The 17,149-nt window shown below is 33.2% G+C and overlaps 1 protein-coding gene across 1 annotated transcript in view; it reads right to left on the bottom strand.

Moving 5' to 3' along the window:
• The window catches only part of fam149a (family with sequence similarity 149 member A), an 87,304-nt gene that overhangs the window by 15,853 nt on the left and 54,302 nt on the right, over window positions 1–17,149 (bottom strand). The window contains exons 6-10 of the mRNA XM_051928548.1: window positions 13,189–13,362; window positions 10,943–11,124; window positions 4,725–4,876; window positions 3,347–3,450; window positions 166–373 (exon numbers count right to left, since the gene is read on the bottom strand). Of these exons, the coding sequence (XP_051784508.1) occupies window positions 166–373; window positions 3,347–3,450; window positions 4,725–4,876; window positions 10,943–11,124; window positions 13,189–13,362 (820 nt within the window). The remainder of the gene's footprint in view (window positions 1–165; window positions 374–3,346; window positions 3,451–4,724; window positions 4,877–10,942; window positions 11,125–13,188; window positions 13,363–17,149) is intronic.

Here is a 17,149-nt window from a genome sequence, read left to right on the forward strand (position 1 = left end):
TATTTCATCCCTCAATTTCTGATATATTTCTCTTAACTCCTAAAATATCTTTTTGCCTCATTACCGGAAAGTGTCATGTGAATATTCACTATATTAGAAACTGATTATACTTTGTGAACTTAATTGTTCAATAAATCCATTGTAGAATAAACTTTGTGATAATACTTGCATTTTAATTCCTCTCAGAACTTCATCACTAACTGTCTTTAATCGCAAGGCATCAGAGCTGAGTGCTGGAAGTTTCCGCTGAGAAGGAGGTTTGCGGAAAATTGTGTTTGGCATCTTTGATGAAGAAAGAATACTGTTGTTGAGTCGACTTATTCGACTGCATGAAGAGCTGAAATTACTGGTTGCCTTGTCTTCTATTTCAGATCTATAAAAATGGAATATGATTGTTATAACACATGCCATAGGAAAATATAAATACACTGCCCAACCTAATTATCAATAATGTTCACAAAAAATATTACAAAAATAAATTTACAGATTTACTAAAATGTAAAGGAGCTCAGGAGATAGCTAATTTATAAATTAGTAAATATACTGCATCATTTAACATATTAGTACACTGTGCTTTTTGCAGTGTAGTATAATTACAAAAAGAAAGTGCAAACCTGAAGAAACCAACAAAGTATGCTTAACATAACCATTTATTGATATAGCAAGAATTAATTTTGATTGTATGAATAAAACAGGGTTTATCTTTGTTACCACAAAATACATAAATTGAGCTTCAATTAAGCCTACCATCATTTAAAAAAGGATTGCCTTTTACTGAATAACTGATACAAATGAATTTTGGGCTTCTCAAATGAAACAATGCATAGTGCCCACTCTTGACCTTTGCCTAAGAGGCTCCCAGTTATTTGTCCATAGAAAACTATAGTTCTATAGTTCTAAACTACTTAATTCATGTGCTCTGAACACCAGCTTCTCTGCACCAGTAGAATAAATTTGTATTTCCTTTTTTGTTGCCTGATTCACTGCACCCACATATATGGATATGGGCAGTGCTTACCACATTATAGTGTGGCACAGAGCAAACATGCAATTGCTACATACATTAAAAGCTGTCAGTTATCAAATGTGTGGTGATATATGACAGACATAATATTTAAGCATGTAGCTGATAAGGTGCAGAGGCTCCATCCTACTCACACATTGATGGTTGCTTTTAGATTATATATACCTACTTCAGCTTATCTATTTATCAAATGTGGGTCCCGCATCAGTCATGGCTAAGTGTCTGATAAGGCAGAGGTGTGCAAAGTTCTTGAGCAAAATGCTATATTTTAAGGGGTAAGATATAAAGAGTGTAAGACCATCTAGCCCAAACAAACTTTCAGGGTAAGGCTTTCTCTGTCAATGTGAGTTTTCCTTTCTCTTTTTCTCATGTTTTAAATGGCTAAACTTACTTTTATAGTTCAAGATTACTAAGGGAGATGAACCTTATTCCAGTCACAGCAGTTGCAAGTCTGGAACTAAGCTTAGATGAACTGCAAGTCAGTTACAGGGCTGAATTTTATACAGTGACATGCCAATTAAAGACAGTGTATTACATGATAATGGTGATGGTAACAAAGGGCGGCATACCTGAAGGATTTATTATCTTCTTATATAATACGCTACCGTGGCTGTCCATTTGTCTGTCCAGGATTTCAAATCACCTGTAGCTCGCAAACCATTTGACGTATTGACCTGAAATTTGGTACACATATACTACGTGACCTCTTCTGTCTTCGGGGTGATGATTTTTATCACTCTTTTTATTTTTATTTTATTTTATTGTAGAATCAACTCTTGGCAGTGGGCAGCAGGGCAGCTGTGCAGTGCATGTGTATGGGAACCGTTCTCATCCCTACCACCTTCGCCATCACTTCCTCTGCCTCTTCACATCTTAAATTATTCTTGAGGTAGATTGAACACTTAAGTGCCAGCTTAAGTGAAAAATTAAGAAAAACGTACTAAGTAATTACAACACAATAACTGACTTAATCAGTTTTAACGCGAAAAGATGCCGACAGAAGAAGAGAAGAAGTGGGCTGCTAGGGTGGAGAAAACAAGAGCTGTTCACGAAGCAGCAAGCGCATCAAACTCTGAGCAAATGAATGCTAAACGTACAGAGAAAGAGTATGAAAACTATAAGTCAAGCATATTAACTGCATGTTATCATGCAGTCTGCCGTTACTGGTTTTATGATAATACTGTATTTCTAAAATGATGGTAATAATCCAGGTCTGAGTAACTAAGAATGTGTAAAGATACTATAAAGATGTATGTTGCCTTCTGCATCATCTCTGCAATTTTTAGTTGTTCATCCTTTAACATTTTAGTCAGAAAACATTTCCAAATTACAAATGCATAGTTATTAATCACTTGGATCATATTGTGAAAAATTGGTTAAAAAGCAAAAGACTTTGCTTAGGTATGTTCTTTGTAATTGTATATTTCCAATTATGAAGATAAATGCATTGATAGCATGATGTCTCCTGAAAGCAGTTTTGTGAGAGTAGTTTATGACTTTCAGAACTGAACTACAACTCAACGATAACTTGTCCCAGTTGTGTGTGAAATTTTACTGATTAACCATCAACCACAAATAAGCTTAGATTTCAATTTCATTTGAAGAAGAAGAGTGGGACAGCAATGCATCAATGCCAAAATAAGAAAGCCATCCTCAAATAGGAAACTAAATACAATTATTTCCATTATGTAATTACATAAGGAAAAACATTTAATAGGTGAAAAAGATTGGAGAACAAAAATCTTTCTTGGGGTTGAGAAAGACCAGTTCTTCCCAAGAAATATAACATATTTTTCAGAAGAGCTGGACAGACTCCTGTTAATTGAAATAATTTTTTTCAGAAATTGCAAAATGGAATTATTCTGAATGGGGAAGACAATTGGCAAGCTAGCAGTATAACAAAAAACAATAAATTATAATAGTGATTAAGGACGAATGTTGCATCGAGTTAATTTCAAAACGTGCAGTTAGTTAATATGGATGTCCAGTACCAAGTAGTACTGTAGTAGCCCAGTAGTCAAAAAAGTGTCGGACTAAGTATAATATCTCTGGTGTACCTAAAGGCTCCATATTTGATAACCTTTCACATACTACAAATTACAGACGTACCAACATTTAGTGCCTTTTTCTTTCTTTAACTCTTTTTATATACGCTTCTATAGACAACTAAAAGATGTGACCTAATATGCAAAATCTTTTCCATGAAACTGTACAACAGTGTAGATTGTAAGTCAGTATGTCTTCATATGAGCCTTTATACATCAATGTTGTCCCGCATCTTTAAAAATATAAGCAAAACTATTTCCATAAAAAGTTACTTACTGAGTCTTTTCCGGTAACCCAGAATATCTGTGCTGCAGTGGTTTGGCTTGAATTGTCATAACTCCATTTAAATTACTGTTGAAAGCACTTTGTATTCTAGAGGCCTGTAAAACCATTAACAGTATTAAAGAAATAGATATAAAATATTTGTTTTGTTTTTGTTTTTTTTCAAAACAGATGTTATATACATTTCAATGCAAAATGTATTAAGATAACATTCCATAAAACACATTTTAACAAAAAAAAATTAGTTATGGGTTGCTGACACAGTCCTTCACTTACAATACTCCATTTCACTGTAGCCAGATTCTAATCACATTTAATCACTGTTTCACACTAACATTGGTACTTTTATGCGTGAGAATTATGATTTTAATGTACTTTTTATTTATTTTTTCATTGTGATCAATAAACTAATGATGTCACTGGTAAGTGTCATTTCCCTGTCTCAGCTTTGTTTGCACATTACTAGTTGAGTTAGACAAATCCATATTTAAATAAATATTGTATGGTTTAGATCAAGAAATAAATATGACAGAGAGGTTTGGTTAGTCTGTTTGTCAGCAATGCTGCTTAGATTGTGAGTTTTGTTTGCCATTTAGAATTCAACAGATATGGTTGCATGACGCACAATTTAGCAGGCTGTCTTACAGTTTCAGAATACTGGATTCAAATACAGCTGTTTCAGTGTGGAATTTGTACATTTTCTCCTGACTACATTGTTTTCCTCTGGGGACTCTGGTTTACTTTCACCTCTACTTTATGAGTCAGCTCATCAGTAAAGTGAAGCCCAGCTCATCAGATTCCCTGGCCACCAATTCTTTTATGCCCCTACACTCTTTTTTTATTTGTAAATGTTTAAATCTTATTTTAATTGTATACAATTAAGTAAAAGTTTTAAATAAATATTTGTAAGTAAGAATTGTCATTTTATTATGAACAAACCTTTGTGCAACACACTTGTTAAAATTCTTGAATGTCACTTTTATTCAAAGGATAATGCTCATATTTTTATATGAAATGTAATTCAACAATTAAATGATAAAACTGCAGAAATCTAAAATTCACTTTAACCCACATATAGTCACTGAACCAAATTTTTCATTAACCATGCCTATTAGTCTGGTAATGTCTGTATATGACTCTTAACAAATAGTCACAATTCTCCATTATAATTATGAAGCTTTTCTGTCATAAATGTATATTTTTGTACAAATAACGGATATGTATATCAGAAAGAAATGTGTCTAGTCACAGAACTTTAAATGATAAGAATTATGTAAAACATTAACATATTGATCACAGTCCAGGACAAAATAGAAACAAGTATTTGGACATGTAGGAAGCTCAAAATAGAAAGCACATCAAATATTCTCACCCGATGTGGCAGCAAATTAGACCAAGACATTATTCTTGCATCTGAGCTTCTTGAAGGCGATACTGTAAAATCATCCACTGCAGTTTGGGATGCAGGCATGAGTAACATTTTATCATTGGAACTATCCACATTTATCATATGTGAATCCTCATCTGCAACCAAAGACAGAAAACAGACATAGTTAATGTCTTTATTTGATTACTCTTCATGTATGGTATTGACATTTTACTGTTATGAGTAAAATTTATAAATTTGTGAAATTTAAAGTAATGTATATAGTTGAATATCTGAACTAATGCTAATTACTAGCACGGTAAGTGAAGTCAGACTAAGGCAACTGTCATATCATCTGTAAGAACTAGCGAATTACTTTAAACAAAAGGATTAAGATTCATTGTATCAATAAGTACAATGAAAGCAAAACCATTCTTTCTGCAGAAATTTGAAATTAACGCTAAACAAATGTGTAATTTATGTAGGCAGTTTATATAATGACAGTGAAAACTAAACAGAAATGCACCTGCTTTGGAAAATTGATAATTACAGAGAAAGCAGACAAAATGCAAAGCATCTATTACATCATGTTGTTATGCATTCATTTGGTATAAACAGAAATATTTTCTCAGAATAAATATTGTTTAAAAAATTCTGCAGACAAATGTTAACTTCACAATGGTATTTATTGTTTTTTCATCTTATAAAAATTAATCAATGACTATCATCATAATAACAGACAAACCAGTAAGATGCAAATAGATTATAAATGACTGCAGTATCCATCTCTAGTGTTTAGAAATTGCTGCTGAAGTGTAATAGTGGATGAAAAATATCATTTTACAATATTCTATATACCTACCTGCTGCCTATAACCTTGCTTAGAGTGAAGAAATTATATATGGGTTTACCTGCAAATATAAAATTTGAATCTATTCTCTACTAGTAGCATACCATTTAGAAGTCTCATAAATTATTATCACTACAATTGTAGAAAATTAAAAAATAAAACTATTTTATTTGTGAATATTGCATTTGTGTTTGTTTACAATAGATATATATAGATTATCATTTGCTTCAGTGTTAAGTGTTCATCTTATCTTGGATGGATGGATTAAAGCATGAAGCTTACTCCAATAGATACTGTTACAGTATTCATTACATTGTCTTTAAATTTCGCTGACAACAATACCTATTAACTCTTCAATTTGAGATCACCACTTGTATTACATGTTTAGCTACTATAGTAGACCATAACATCCAAATTGGAATGTGTTTTTAATATCAGTAGTGTTTTTCATAAAAAATATTGAACAAGATATACAAGTAATTTATACAACACCAACCACAAATTGTTCACAAAAATTAAGAAAAAAGAAAAAGAAAAAAAAAACTTTTGTCATTTTGCATGCACATCACCTTTGATTTCCATTTTAATCTTAGGTCTCATTTGTGAGGAGTGAAGTATATAATAAGTGTACCACTCATATTAGTCTTGCTCCCTGTTCCTACAAGTTGTAGATACTTATCAACAAATTCTAATAAACATATTGCTGGTTGTCTTTAAAAGAATAAGGAAAAATATTACACCCACATTTATATTGTTTTAATGTATGTTTAAAGTGGATCTGTATGATTAACAGTCACACAATATGTGAAGTAGGCAACTACTAGATTATTCCTTTAACATGAAAAAAATACATGGTAAAGATAATTATGCAGTTTATTATACAGGTAAAAAGGCAAATTCTCATCTTAATAGTCTGACATATTAAATTGAGGTGAATTTTAGATTATTTACTTGATCACTCTTTAAAGAAATAACTATATAAATTAACATTGAAAAAGTTTTGAATCACCCAGAAATTTTCATGTTTTTGATAGAAATTGATACATTTTTATCAAGTGGTAACTTTCTCAATTTAAGTAAGGAAAAAACAGAAATCTTAGTAGTTGGCAAAAATGGAAGTAATGAGGGTATTAGAAATAAGCATGATCCTTTAGCATTAAAAGTGAAGGTAGAGCTAAAAATGTAAGTGTAATCATAGACTCTGAACTAAACTTTAAATTGCACATATATTAGACATATATAAATGAAATACCTGGCTGTTTGTGTGTGAAGCAGTCCACTCTGCTCACGCTCAACCATAGCCACTAGATGATACATACATGTGCTTTTAAATTTTTTCGGCACTTGCATGCATCTCAGTTCTCACTATGAAAGATGTGTGTGTGTGTGTGTGTGGGGAGCATTCCACTCTGCTCGTGCTCAACCACAGCCACAAGAGTTGCTGTGAATTCTATGGAAGATATAGAAGCTTATACAAGTTAGACTTGCACTTGGTGAGATGGTGTGTGCATGCACTTTTGACTTTCTTTGTTTCTTGCATGTATGTCACTTCTCCTTCAACCCAAGCAGACAAATTCAGCTTTGTGGTACATGCACATTGAATGTTCACACAATAAGCAACCTTACTGTTCTAGCCTGTTCCACTCAATTTGTGCCGCAGCTGAACTTGACTAAACATCCGTCTCAGACAAGGTATGACCTGTTATGGACCACTTAGCTAATGCCTCTGCAAGCTCACCACTATAGTAAAACTGCTGTGGAGTCTTCAGGTTGTTTTTTGTCCTGAAGACCACATGCAGCTAGTTAACCATATTACTAGGACTACATTTTTTTCACATAAGGAACATTGGAAATTTATAACAATACAAGATGCTGAGAAATTAATTCACGTTTTTTTTTATTTTTAGCTGAATGGATTACTGTAACACACTCCTAACAGCACTACCTAAGAAAGACATCAATCAGTTACAATTAGTTCAGAATACAGCAGCAAGAGTCTTAACCAGAAAAAGAAAATCAGAGTATATTTCTCCAGTTACATTGGTTACCCATGTCTTTTAAAATTAACTTTAAAATACTACTAAAAGCATATAAATCTTTAAATAATCTGGCTCCTTTCTACATTTTAGAATGCCTGATCCTCTACATGTCAAGTTATATATAACCTTAGACCTTTTAATAGTGATCTGGTTATTATTCCAAGAGCTAAACATAAGCATAATGTACCATTAAATTGATTTTTAAATATAGCCAAGGCACTGCTTTTGTTCCAACACTGCCACGATGAAAAGAAAAAGCTTAAATGGGCAAAGGAACACAGGCTCTGGATGGTTGATTTCTGAAGTGATTCCGAATGTTTGCCTCTTTTAACTTTTTTGGTTTATTTGCCAGTTTCACATATGGCTTATTGTTTGAAGCTCTGCCTCTAAAGCCAGCATCCTGGAATCATCTTTTAACTGTTGCAGATGACACTGGTATTTGGCATGTTCACTTTTGCATCTGGGCATTCCGCTTCTTTTTCTGTCCTAGTTAGATCCAATTTGCCCATTTCTCAGAAGACACAGCACATCTTTGATTGAAATCTTCAGTTTCTTGGCAATCTGTTCCATGGAATAACCTTCATTTCATCAAGCAGTAACAGACTACTGAGTTTCTTCAGAAAGCTGTTTGTTTGGCCATTTTTGAATCCAGAATGTAATGCAAGTACTTTCCAATCAAAAGAAAGACATTTACTGGTGTTAATTGAGCTAACAATAACAAAGTTTTCTCTAAAAAACATGATTAATTAAGGATTAGCTAAGAGACTTCACCTTTAGGACACTTGAGTACTGGCTGCTAAAAATAAGGCATTGCAGTCATATGTGAATAATGAATTATAAATCAGTCATTGAAAGTAGTTGTAGCCATTTGCAATTTCAATGTCTTGTCTATACGTTTAAATCAATGTAATGGTACTTTAATGAAAATGTATGAATTTCTACTAGAAACATGAACATTTCAGGGTGATTTCAAGCTTTAGAGATTAATGTATATGGCTTATGGAAGTCACTGTGCTAACAGGGTCTTGCATTTAATTTTTATTATAATGAGGTACAGGAGTACAGGGTCAGTGAAATCTGCAATTACTGTAGTGACTGTATTTTTTCCTTCTTTGTAATATGTTTTAGATATGCAGTACTTTAGTTATACATTCTAATTTATTGATAACTAGCTGAAATACCCAGCGTTGCCCGGGAGAAAATTAAAGTGTTTTTTTTTTAATTGTTTGAGAAAAATATAATTTAAAAAAAAAACACAACTTTAAAAATAAAAATAAATTAACAAACAATGAAGACTCACTAATGTGCTTGTCTTGCAGTCTTGTATATATGTTCTCACCCAACGCAACAGGGGCGTGGTGGTGCTCAAACATAAAGAATGCTGGCAGCTGTGTCGAGTGTCAGCTGGATGTTAACAAGCATACAAGACTGCAAGATCACCCCCCACCCTACCCAGAAGCGGATGGGTTAGGGTTGATTTCACCCTACAGTATTTTTAGTCGACCAATGAGAAACATGTGTACCAAGTTTTATGAAAATCGCTCCAGCCGTTTGGAAGTGATGCTGGAACATACATACATACATACATACACACATACATTGACTTTTATATATATAGATTTCGGCAATTTCAAATTATAGCTTACAAGTAGCATCTCTCTAAAGTCCTGCCCTTTTTATACTAAGGAAAATTTGAAAGCTTTTTTTATTATTCTGTTGGCTAAAAGTATTTAACATACATGGGATTAAATGAAAGATGGAGCTTGCTAAACTGCAATAATAATAACAATAACAATAATAATAATTTAAAAAAATTCAAGATTTCAGTGTATTTCCTTTGCTTATTTTGTAATGGTTAGCCATTTAAATGATAAACAATAAAATAAATAACATACCAGTATCCATATCATTAAAGAAACCTGCTGCAGTATTAACAACACCAAGTACAATAAAACAGCTCAGTATATTAAAAACAAGTAAACTGAAACTCATTTGTCATTACCAACAAAAAAAAACAATACATTCAACCTATAAAGCATTCAATATTGGTCCTCAAAATTCTCATTGTGTATTGAGAACATAACAGTGCATAATGGTCTTCTAAATAGATATTAAAAGGGAGCTAAAATCTGTATCCAGTCATTAACATCCAATTAAGTCTTTTCTTTGGCAGACGATTTTCGAAATTTACTCTCCTTCTTCAGGACCAGGTAGACAAACATATCTCCTTCAAAGATAATTAATAGCTTAATCAACATGTTGAACTTACCTTCAAACAAATTACAGTAAATACTCATCTGGGATATTCACTGTATCAATATAGCAATTCACCATAGATATCTTCAATGTACTGTATCTTCAGTCTTAAACTGCCTTATAGAATTATGACTTAGTTACTATTTATTCTCTAATTCATAAGGTTCACCTGATTACATTATCCACTTAAGATTGATTAAATACTTAAAGGCAGTTGAGGACATTTATACAAATTAATACAATATCATAAACTGACCCATACTTAAACATCCTGTGACTACTTTTGTGACTACTTTTTGCTGTTAAAATCTAGTTTCATATGTTTAATTTAATATATCTGGTTGACAATCTTGTACTGTTTTGACTGCAAAATGCAATGAGAAGTCTGATGACTCAATACTGGAAGCCATGTATTGTTTGATTTCATTGGCTCTTGAAAAATGTGTTTCAAATCTTGAAAAATGTGTTTCAAATTACATGTTGTAAGTATTATCTGCTCTTATTTATAAAGAATATAGACAAGCCATGTCAGCTTGCCTTCATATTTACTCATGAGTTCAAATATTGTGAATAGGCAAGGATGTGCTTTCTTTGCTTGGTATGTTGGAATCACTATGTGACAACACCCTAGTAAACAAATAACTAAAGAAACTGATAAACCTTGGGCCTCTGCAATGATGCTTTGTCTCACAAAGGTCTTTTAAATGGTTATTAGAATACATGTCCCTTTGAAAAAATAAAAAATGTTGCTCAAACACAACTCCAGTTGCTAGTTTTAGTCATTGATCTTTAATGGAATGTGTTATTTTGTCCCTTTAAGCCAATGATGCATACACCTAATTCTTCTGAACCTACTCAGCGAATGATGCAAGATTCATCAGATTCATCATTCAGAAAAAAAAGATTTATTCAGGTGGAAAAAAGGTTACTTTCTGTACTCATTTGACAATGCAGAGAAAATCATAATTAGTGGAAGGAACAATATATAGTAAGTGGTTTAGATGCAGAGGAAGAGCATAGCATACTCTATAAACAAGCACTCTAAGACACTCTTGAAGCCTCATTATTAAAATGTATACCTGGCAGGTCACTTTCCCAGTGTTTCCTTATGAGTTCTTCTAGAATCTCAACTGTTTCCCTCCATACATCATCAAAGACCTCAGCAGTTACGGCATCTTTGATACAAGCATGTGGTGAAACAGGCGGTACTCCACGCTTATTCCTCTTAGGGATTCTTTTGAGTTCATGCACCTCATCCTCGCTATCAAAGAAAAAAAAAATGAGGCAGATGACTAAATAAGCTGAAGGAAAAATAACTCATTTAACATATTTCAAACCAATTTTCTTTTAAAATCATTAACTGATAAACTATCAGGATTTGTGGATAATATTCTTTGTACTTTGCATATATTGGACTCAGTGGGGATAATAAAAATAATACTATATATTATATAGTATTAATAATATTATATAATATTAATAGTACAGTACTTAGTAATTAGTTAGTATTATTTTGTAATTAGTATTATTGGTATTTATAGTATTAATTATAGAGTATTAATATAATTCTATAATATAGCATTAATATTATTATATAGTATTATATACTATTAATACAAAAGTATTGCATAAGGACTTTCATGCATAATTTAATTATAATATGGAATCTTAAATGGAAATACATTGATTAGCAAAAAAACTCAATGATGTCAGTTTGGAAGAAATAAGGAGATAATTCTAAATTAATTTAAAAAGAAAACTAACAAATGTTTGCATACATACGTCCCTTTACCAGTTTCTATTAGATACAATTCACATACATGTTTTTATAACTCAGATAATCACATGCACTAAATCTGTGTACATTACTGTATATCATTTCATACTAGTTAGAATAAAAAACATTTCTATCTGGAATTAAATATTCTTACCAAACTCATATAATGAAGTAAAAGAAATGTGCAGAGCTATTTGGGCATAGCATTGTCAAAAAGAACAAATCATAAAAAAGTACAAGGAAATATCAAAGTTTAAAAGAACATGAATTACACAGAAAGGAATAAAACATTGCACAACTGTCAGTTTAGAAGAGACCATTCTCTAAATAAAAGTGCACTAGCACAGCAAAATGCCCATTTAGTAAAACTGGCACAATGTTACAATGGCAAGTCTATCTGTTTCAATCACGTTGTGCCTTTAGGGACCTCTTTTCACCAGCTATACTAGCCCTTATGCTCCTCTTTCTTTGTGCGACTTGGTACCTTTGTTCATCGGACATTCTAGTTCTTACATTCATCTTTCTTTCTACTTCTTGTTGCCTTCATTCATCAGATACAGTATTCCAGCCCTCTTGTGGATACTGGTCAACATTACGCCCAGGAACGGAGACTGGACATTTTGCCATTTTATATATATATAGATATGTGAAAGCTACACTATTTAAGAAAGCTACTAAAACACCTATGCAACTGCAATATAGCTCTATATTTGTAGAACAACTTGGAAATGTGGTCACTACATCATTACTGAAAGGCACTATACTGTATAAGGCTATTTATTTGTCTTTAATCAGTACTCTCTGTAATCCTGGAAAACTAGTTAGTTATAGTTTATGTTTAACTAAAAGATTCAAAAAGAACAAAAGAAAACAAAAACTGCTGTAACAATTAAACAGAATAATTAATGAAAGATAAAATCAATAAATCACTTTCAATTACAAAGAAGCTAGCTAGAGTTTGGCTGCTTTTATGTAATAAGAACTCTGACTTTTTAAGCTGAGTTATAAAAGAGAATGAGCACAAACACCTTCTCAAAATCAATTTATTTATTTTCTCAACCTGCTTTATTCAAGACAGACAATGAGGCAGTTATGTTCTAAACTGATGCTGTCCTCAATAAGTCAAAATACAGGCAATGAATTCTGCATAATGATTAAAAATCATCCATCCATTTTACCAACCTGCTATATCCTAACTACAGGGTTACTGGGGTCTGCTGGAGCCAGTCCCAGCCAACACAGGGTGGAAGGCAGGATAGAAACCCTGGGTAGGGTGCCAGCCCACCGCACGACGCGCGCACACACACACCAAGCACACACTAGGGACAATTTGGGATCGCCAATACACCTAACCTGCATGTCTTTGGACCATGGGAGGAAACCAGAGGAAACCCATGCAGACACAGGGAGAACATGCAAACTACACACAGGGAGGACCCAGGAAGCAAACCCGGGTCTCCTAACTGTGAGGCAGCAGCACTACCCACTGCACCACTGTGCCGCCCGAATTAAAAATCATTAATCAGTAAAATTATTCAAGTAACTTACATCTCTTTACAATCAAAAGCAAAATATTCCTCAATTTTTCCATCTGATTCAAAAATCTCTTCTTCCAAGAAAGAATAAACTGATGTATCTGATGAAAATAAGCCTTTGGCAGAGATCAGTGCACTGTGGACAGGAGATAAAGATGGTTCCAGTCTTTGGCCAGAGAGACACATTCTAATAGAATGATAAAAACGAAAAATATTTATAACATTACATCAAAATTTTCTATTACCTTATCTTTTTTTTAACCTCGAAAAATGCAGAAAAAAATAATCTGTTAGTTTCAAAACAGTATAATTGCTGCAAATTCTAGAGCTGCCATTGTAAGGGTAGAAAGCAGTGCAGATTTTTTTTTCTTTCAATAGTAACTTGCATAATCATGACACTTTAAAAAAGTAACCTGAAGAAATTCTACCTCATTAAATCTAAAAGAAGTGACATGGAACAGCATTTTACTTGTATCATATTACTACTGAATACCTACCTGACCCATCTGGCCCACAGTATGTTTTACATAACTATTTTTGCTACTATAACCATATAATTAGTTCACTGTGATACCAAAAGAATAACTTAATACAGTAAAACTTGCTAAAATATGATACTGTCTTATTAGCTGAGCATTGAGTTGTTCCTTATGGTATTAGGTTACCATACTTCAAAGGATCCAATTACAAATGAAATGTGTCTTAATTAAATATATATTTGACCAGAATACTGCTGCTTTAATCCATACCATGCTATTTTTCGAAGGAGCCTGTTGAAGTTTCATTTCAGTTTTGCTTGAGAGAGGTGAGAGAATTTTAAAAAGTTTCAGGTGGGTGATAAGGATCCTCAAAATGCTCCAGTAATAGCAGTAAATGACTGCTTTCTCATTTGAACTGCTGCTTCTGTGCCTTTGCTTCTCTAGATTGAGTCTTTAACCTGGAGAACTGCCTCAAGAAAGAATCAAGATAATCTTCCCTTTCGTGGAGGTAGTAAGATGCTACAATAGATGTTGTGAGATCAGTGAAGAAACTGTGTCTTGTGGAAGGAATTATTGCATTTTAAATATATGTCAAAGCAACAATTATTACATGATACAAGTTTATACTGTACTTGAACTGGTCAAATTAGTAAGGAAATGTGGTTCTGTGGAAAAATGTAATTCTTTATCTAGAAACACCTACGTTCAGACTCTCAGTAGGACGAAACCTGTTATTTCTCTTGGGAGCTTCTTTGAAGGCTGCTTACATGTAAACCCAGGCATAAGAAAACTTTATGTACAGTGTTGCTTAAACTTTTTGGAAATGTGTTTAGATTACTTATGATATATAACAATACTGTCCTCATGTATGTTGCTTATAGTTAAATTGTAATAATTTATTTTAAATTCAACTATGCTTTATCTGTTCCTTCTATAATAATTCTGATGTTATTAGAGAGCTGATGTGTTTGAATAGTTGAATATAGTTGAGGAGTTAATGTTGGTCTATTAGTGTCCCTAAATTAAAAGTGTACTGCTGAAAACTGCATTATATTAATCATTAGATTTTAAGGACTGGTACATCTTTGGGCCTCGTCTGGAATCAGGCTACTTCTAGTGGTACCTCCAGTCACATGCTGATCACAACCTCAGCTTTTAGATAGTGTTTTCTGTGCAAATTACAAATCTGAACAAAATCCTTATAAGCTTTTCTTTTAGACTGAAAAAAAACTTGGTAAATACTATACATTTTAAAAATACAAAATAAACAGTGAAATGGACCAGTAGTTAAAAAGTAAGGGGCAAAGCAAAAACATAATCTTAAACCAGCACGGTCCAAACCAGGATATCAAACCACACAAACGTTGAAACACAAAATGTCAAAGCTAAGAAAAAAAAAGTCAAAAGATTCCTAGCTGCCTAACGATTTGTTTTTGTTATGATCCTCCCCTGCAATAACAAATAACAATAAAGGAACAGGCCTCAAAGAAAGAAAGAAAGAAAGAAAGAAAGAAAGAAAGAAAGAAAGAAAGAAAGAAAGAAAGAAAGAAAACATACTAAAAGGCCAAATCTGCCTTAACCTCAGGGCCTATGGCATTAGCCTCACTCCAGGCAGTATAAGGCCAACTCATTGAGCAGTCTTCCAGCTGCACTGGCTTTGAAATGGGGCTAAGGCTTTTAAATTTAAAACAATTTAAAAATGCCTTTTAAGAAGAAGAGGAAAAAGTGTTCTAAAAATGTATGGCCCAAGGGACAAACAAAATACAGTTTCTTTATATCTAAAGAATTTTTATTTTAAAGTTTTTAAAAAAAGAGAAAAAAATCCAACATTATCAAAACAAGACCAAATCTAATAAACAGTAAATTGTAACAAATGCACATGCCAAAAGAAATTAACACAAAACACAAAATCACAAAAATGGTGTTATTATTGTGTCCTGTTATTATTTTATGTTAGTTTTCTAGACAGTCTTTTGGAAAGATTTATATAGTTAATATTTTTTGAGTGATAATGAATAAATTTCTGACATTACTTTTTTTGTTTTTGATTCATTTACTTATAGTTAAAATATTTTGATGTCTTTTCCTCATTTTTGCTTATTATGAATGCTAACCTCTTGTGGTGCACTTGCTTCTACATTGGGGTAGAAACTGGACTGGAAGTGTGCAGTGTGTGATATCACCTTTGTGATGGGATAAAAGATCAGCACTACATTTCCTTATCATCCAAGATTGAATCATTATTATCAGATTTAGAATCTGCATTTCAATTATTACTTCTTGGTAATGAATTATTTGTAAGGACGTATCAACTACCAATTTAGAATTGTGCTTCTGAATTGACAAAAGACCTTTTCTGACTTTAAGATAACCAACTTAGCCTAGAATTTAGACAAATGATTAATCTTCTGATCTTTAGTAAAACATCCTCTACTTTGTTCAAGCAGAACAAATATAAATCTAAACTAATAAATAAAATCAAAAAAATCAGCAGCTTCAGTTCAAGTACTGCTGGGGCTAGTACCCCAGCTGCAAAATTAGGTGACTCCACCTTCTTAGGCTCCACATACAGGAGGCAGGGCAAAGATCAAAGAAAATGAATACATATAACCATAACATAATTGGAGATTGACCAAGTCCTCAGCTACATGACAGAGGCCATCAACAAGGGGATAAGGGACAGTCAGAAGGTCGATCCTCAAGTGAAGAGGATTGCCTTTGTCAAATCAGTAGAGCAGCTGAAACAGAGAAGCATGTACTGCCAAACTCCCTGTTTTTCTTGCCACAGGACTGGTTATTGATGAAATGTCCAGCTTGCACAACTGAGACTTCACTTTGGCCCAAGACCATTCTGATCTCAGAAGAAATAAGGCAGGTCATCACACTGGAAGAACAGTAACTGTTCTGTGGGAAAAGTGGATGGAAGAGGCTCAGAAATGGAAGGGTGAAAAACACATGGAGTTGGTGGATGATTGTTGCAGGCAGGGATTTAGTTTAAAGTGTATGCCCTTTGAGGTGGGCTTAAGGGGCTTTGCAGGACAGTCCCTCACTTTGGCATATGGAGCTCTGGGTTTATCCTGTGGCTGAACAGGAAAAGAGCCATCAGCCATCACCTAAGGCAGGTGAGTCTAGCTAAAAAGGGGAGAACAGTGGGGAAGGAAACATGACACTTGGATACAGGCTGAGATGTGAATAAACTTGACTGTGTTGCCTAGATGAGGGTGTATGATATTCAAAAGACATCACTGATGATATATCTAAGTGTGTGCATCATAGGAAACTATTCTCAAACAAAAATAATAAACAGCACCAAATTAAAAAAAAAAAGAAAAAAAAAAACTAAAAGGATTAATAAACAGAGAAAACACTTGAGCCTTGGAAGAACCCTAGATGAACCACGACAATTTTATATATCACATACAACACTTCTGGAAACTGCGTGGTAGCAACCATGACGTCATTATCAAGAAAAAATGCCATACCAGCCCCTGTGAT

The sequence above is a fragment of the Erpetoichthys calabaricus genome, chromosome 5 (assembly GCF_900747795.2).
Source record: "Erpetoichthys calabaricus chromosome 5, fErpCal1.3, whole genome shotgun sequence".
Classification (NCBI taxonomy): Eukaryota; Metazoa; Chordata; class Cladistia; order Polypteriformes; family Polypteridae; genus Erpetoichthys; species Erpetoichthys calabaricus.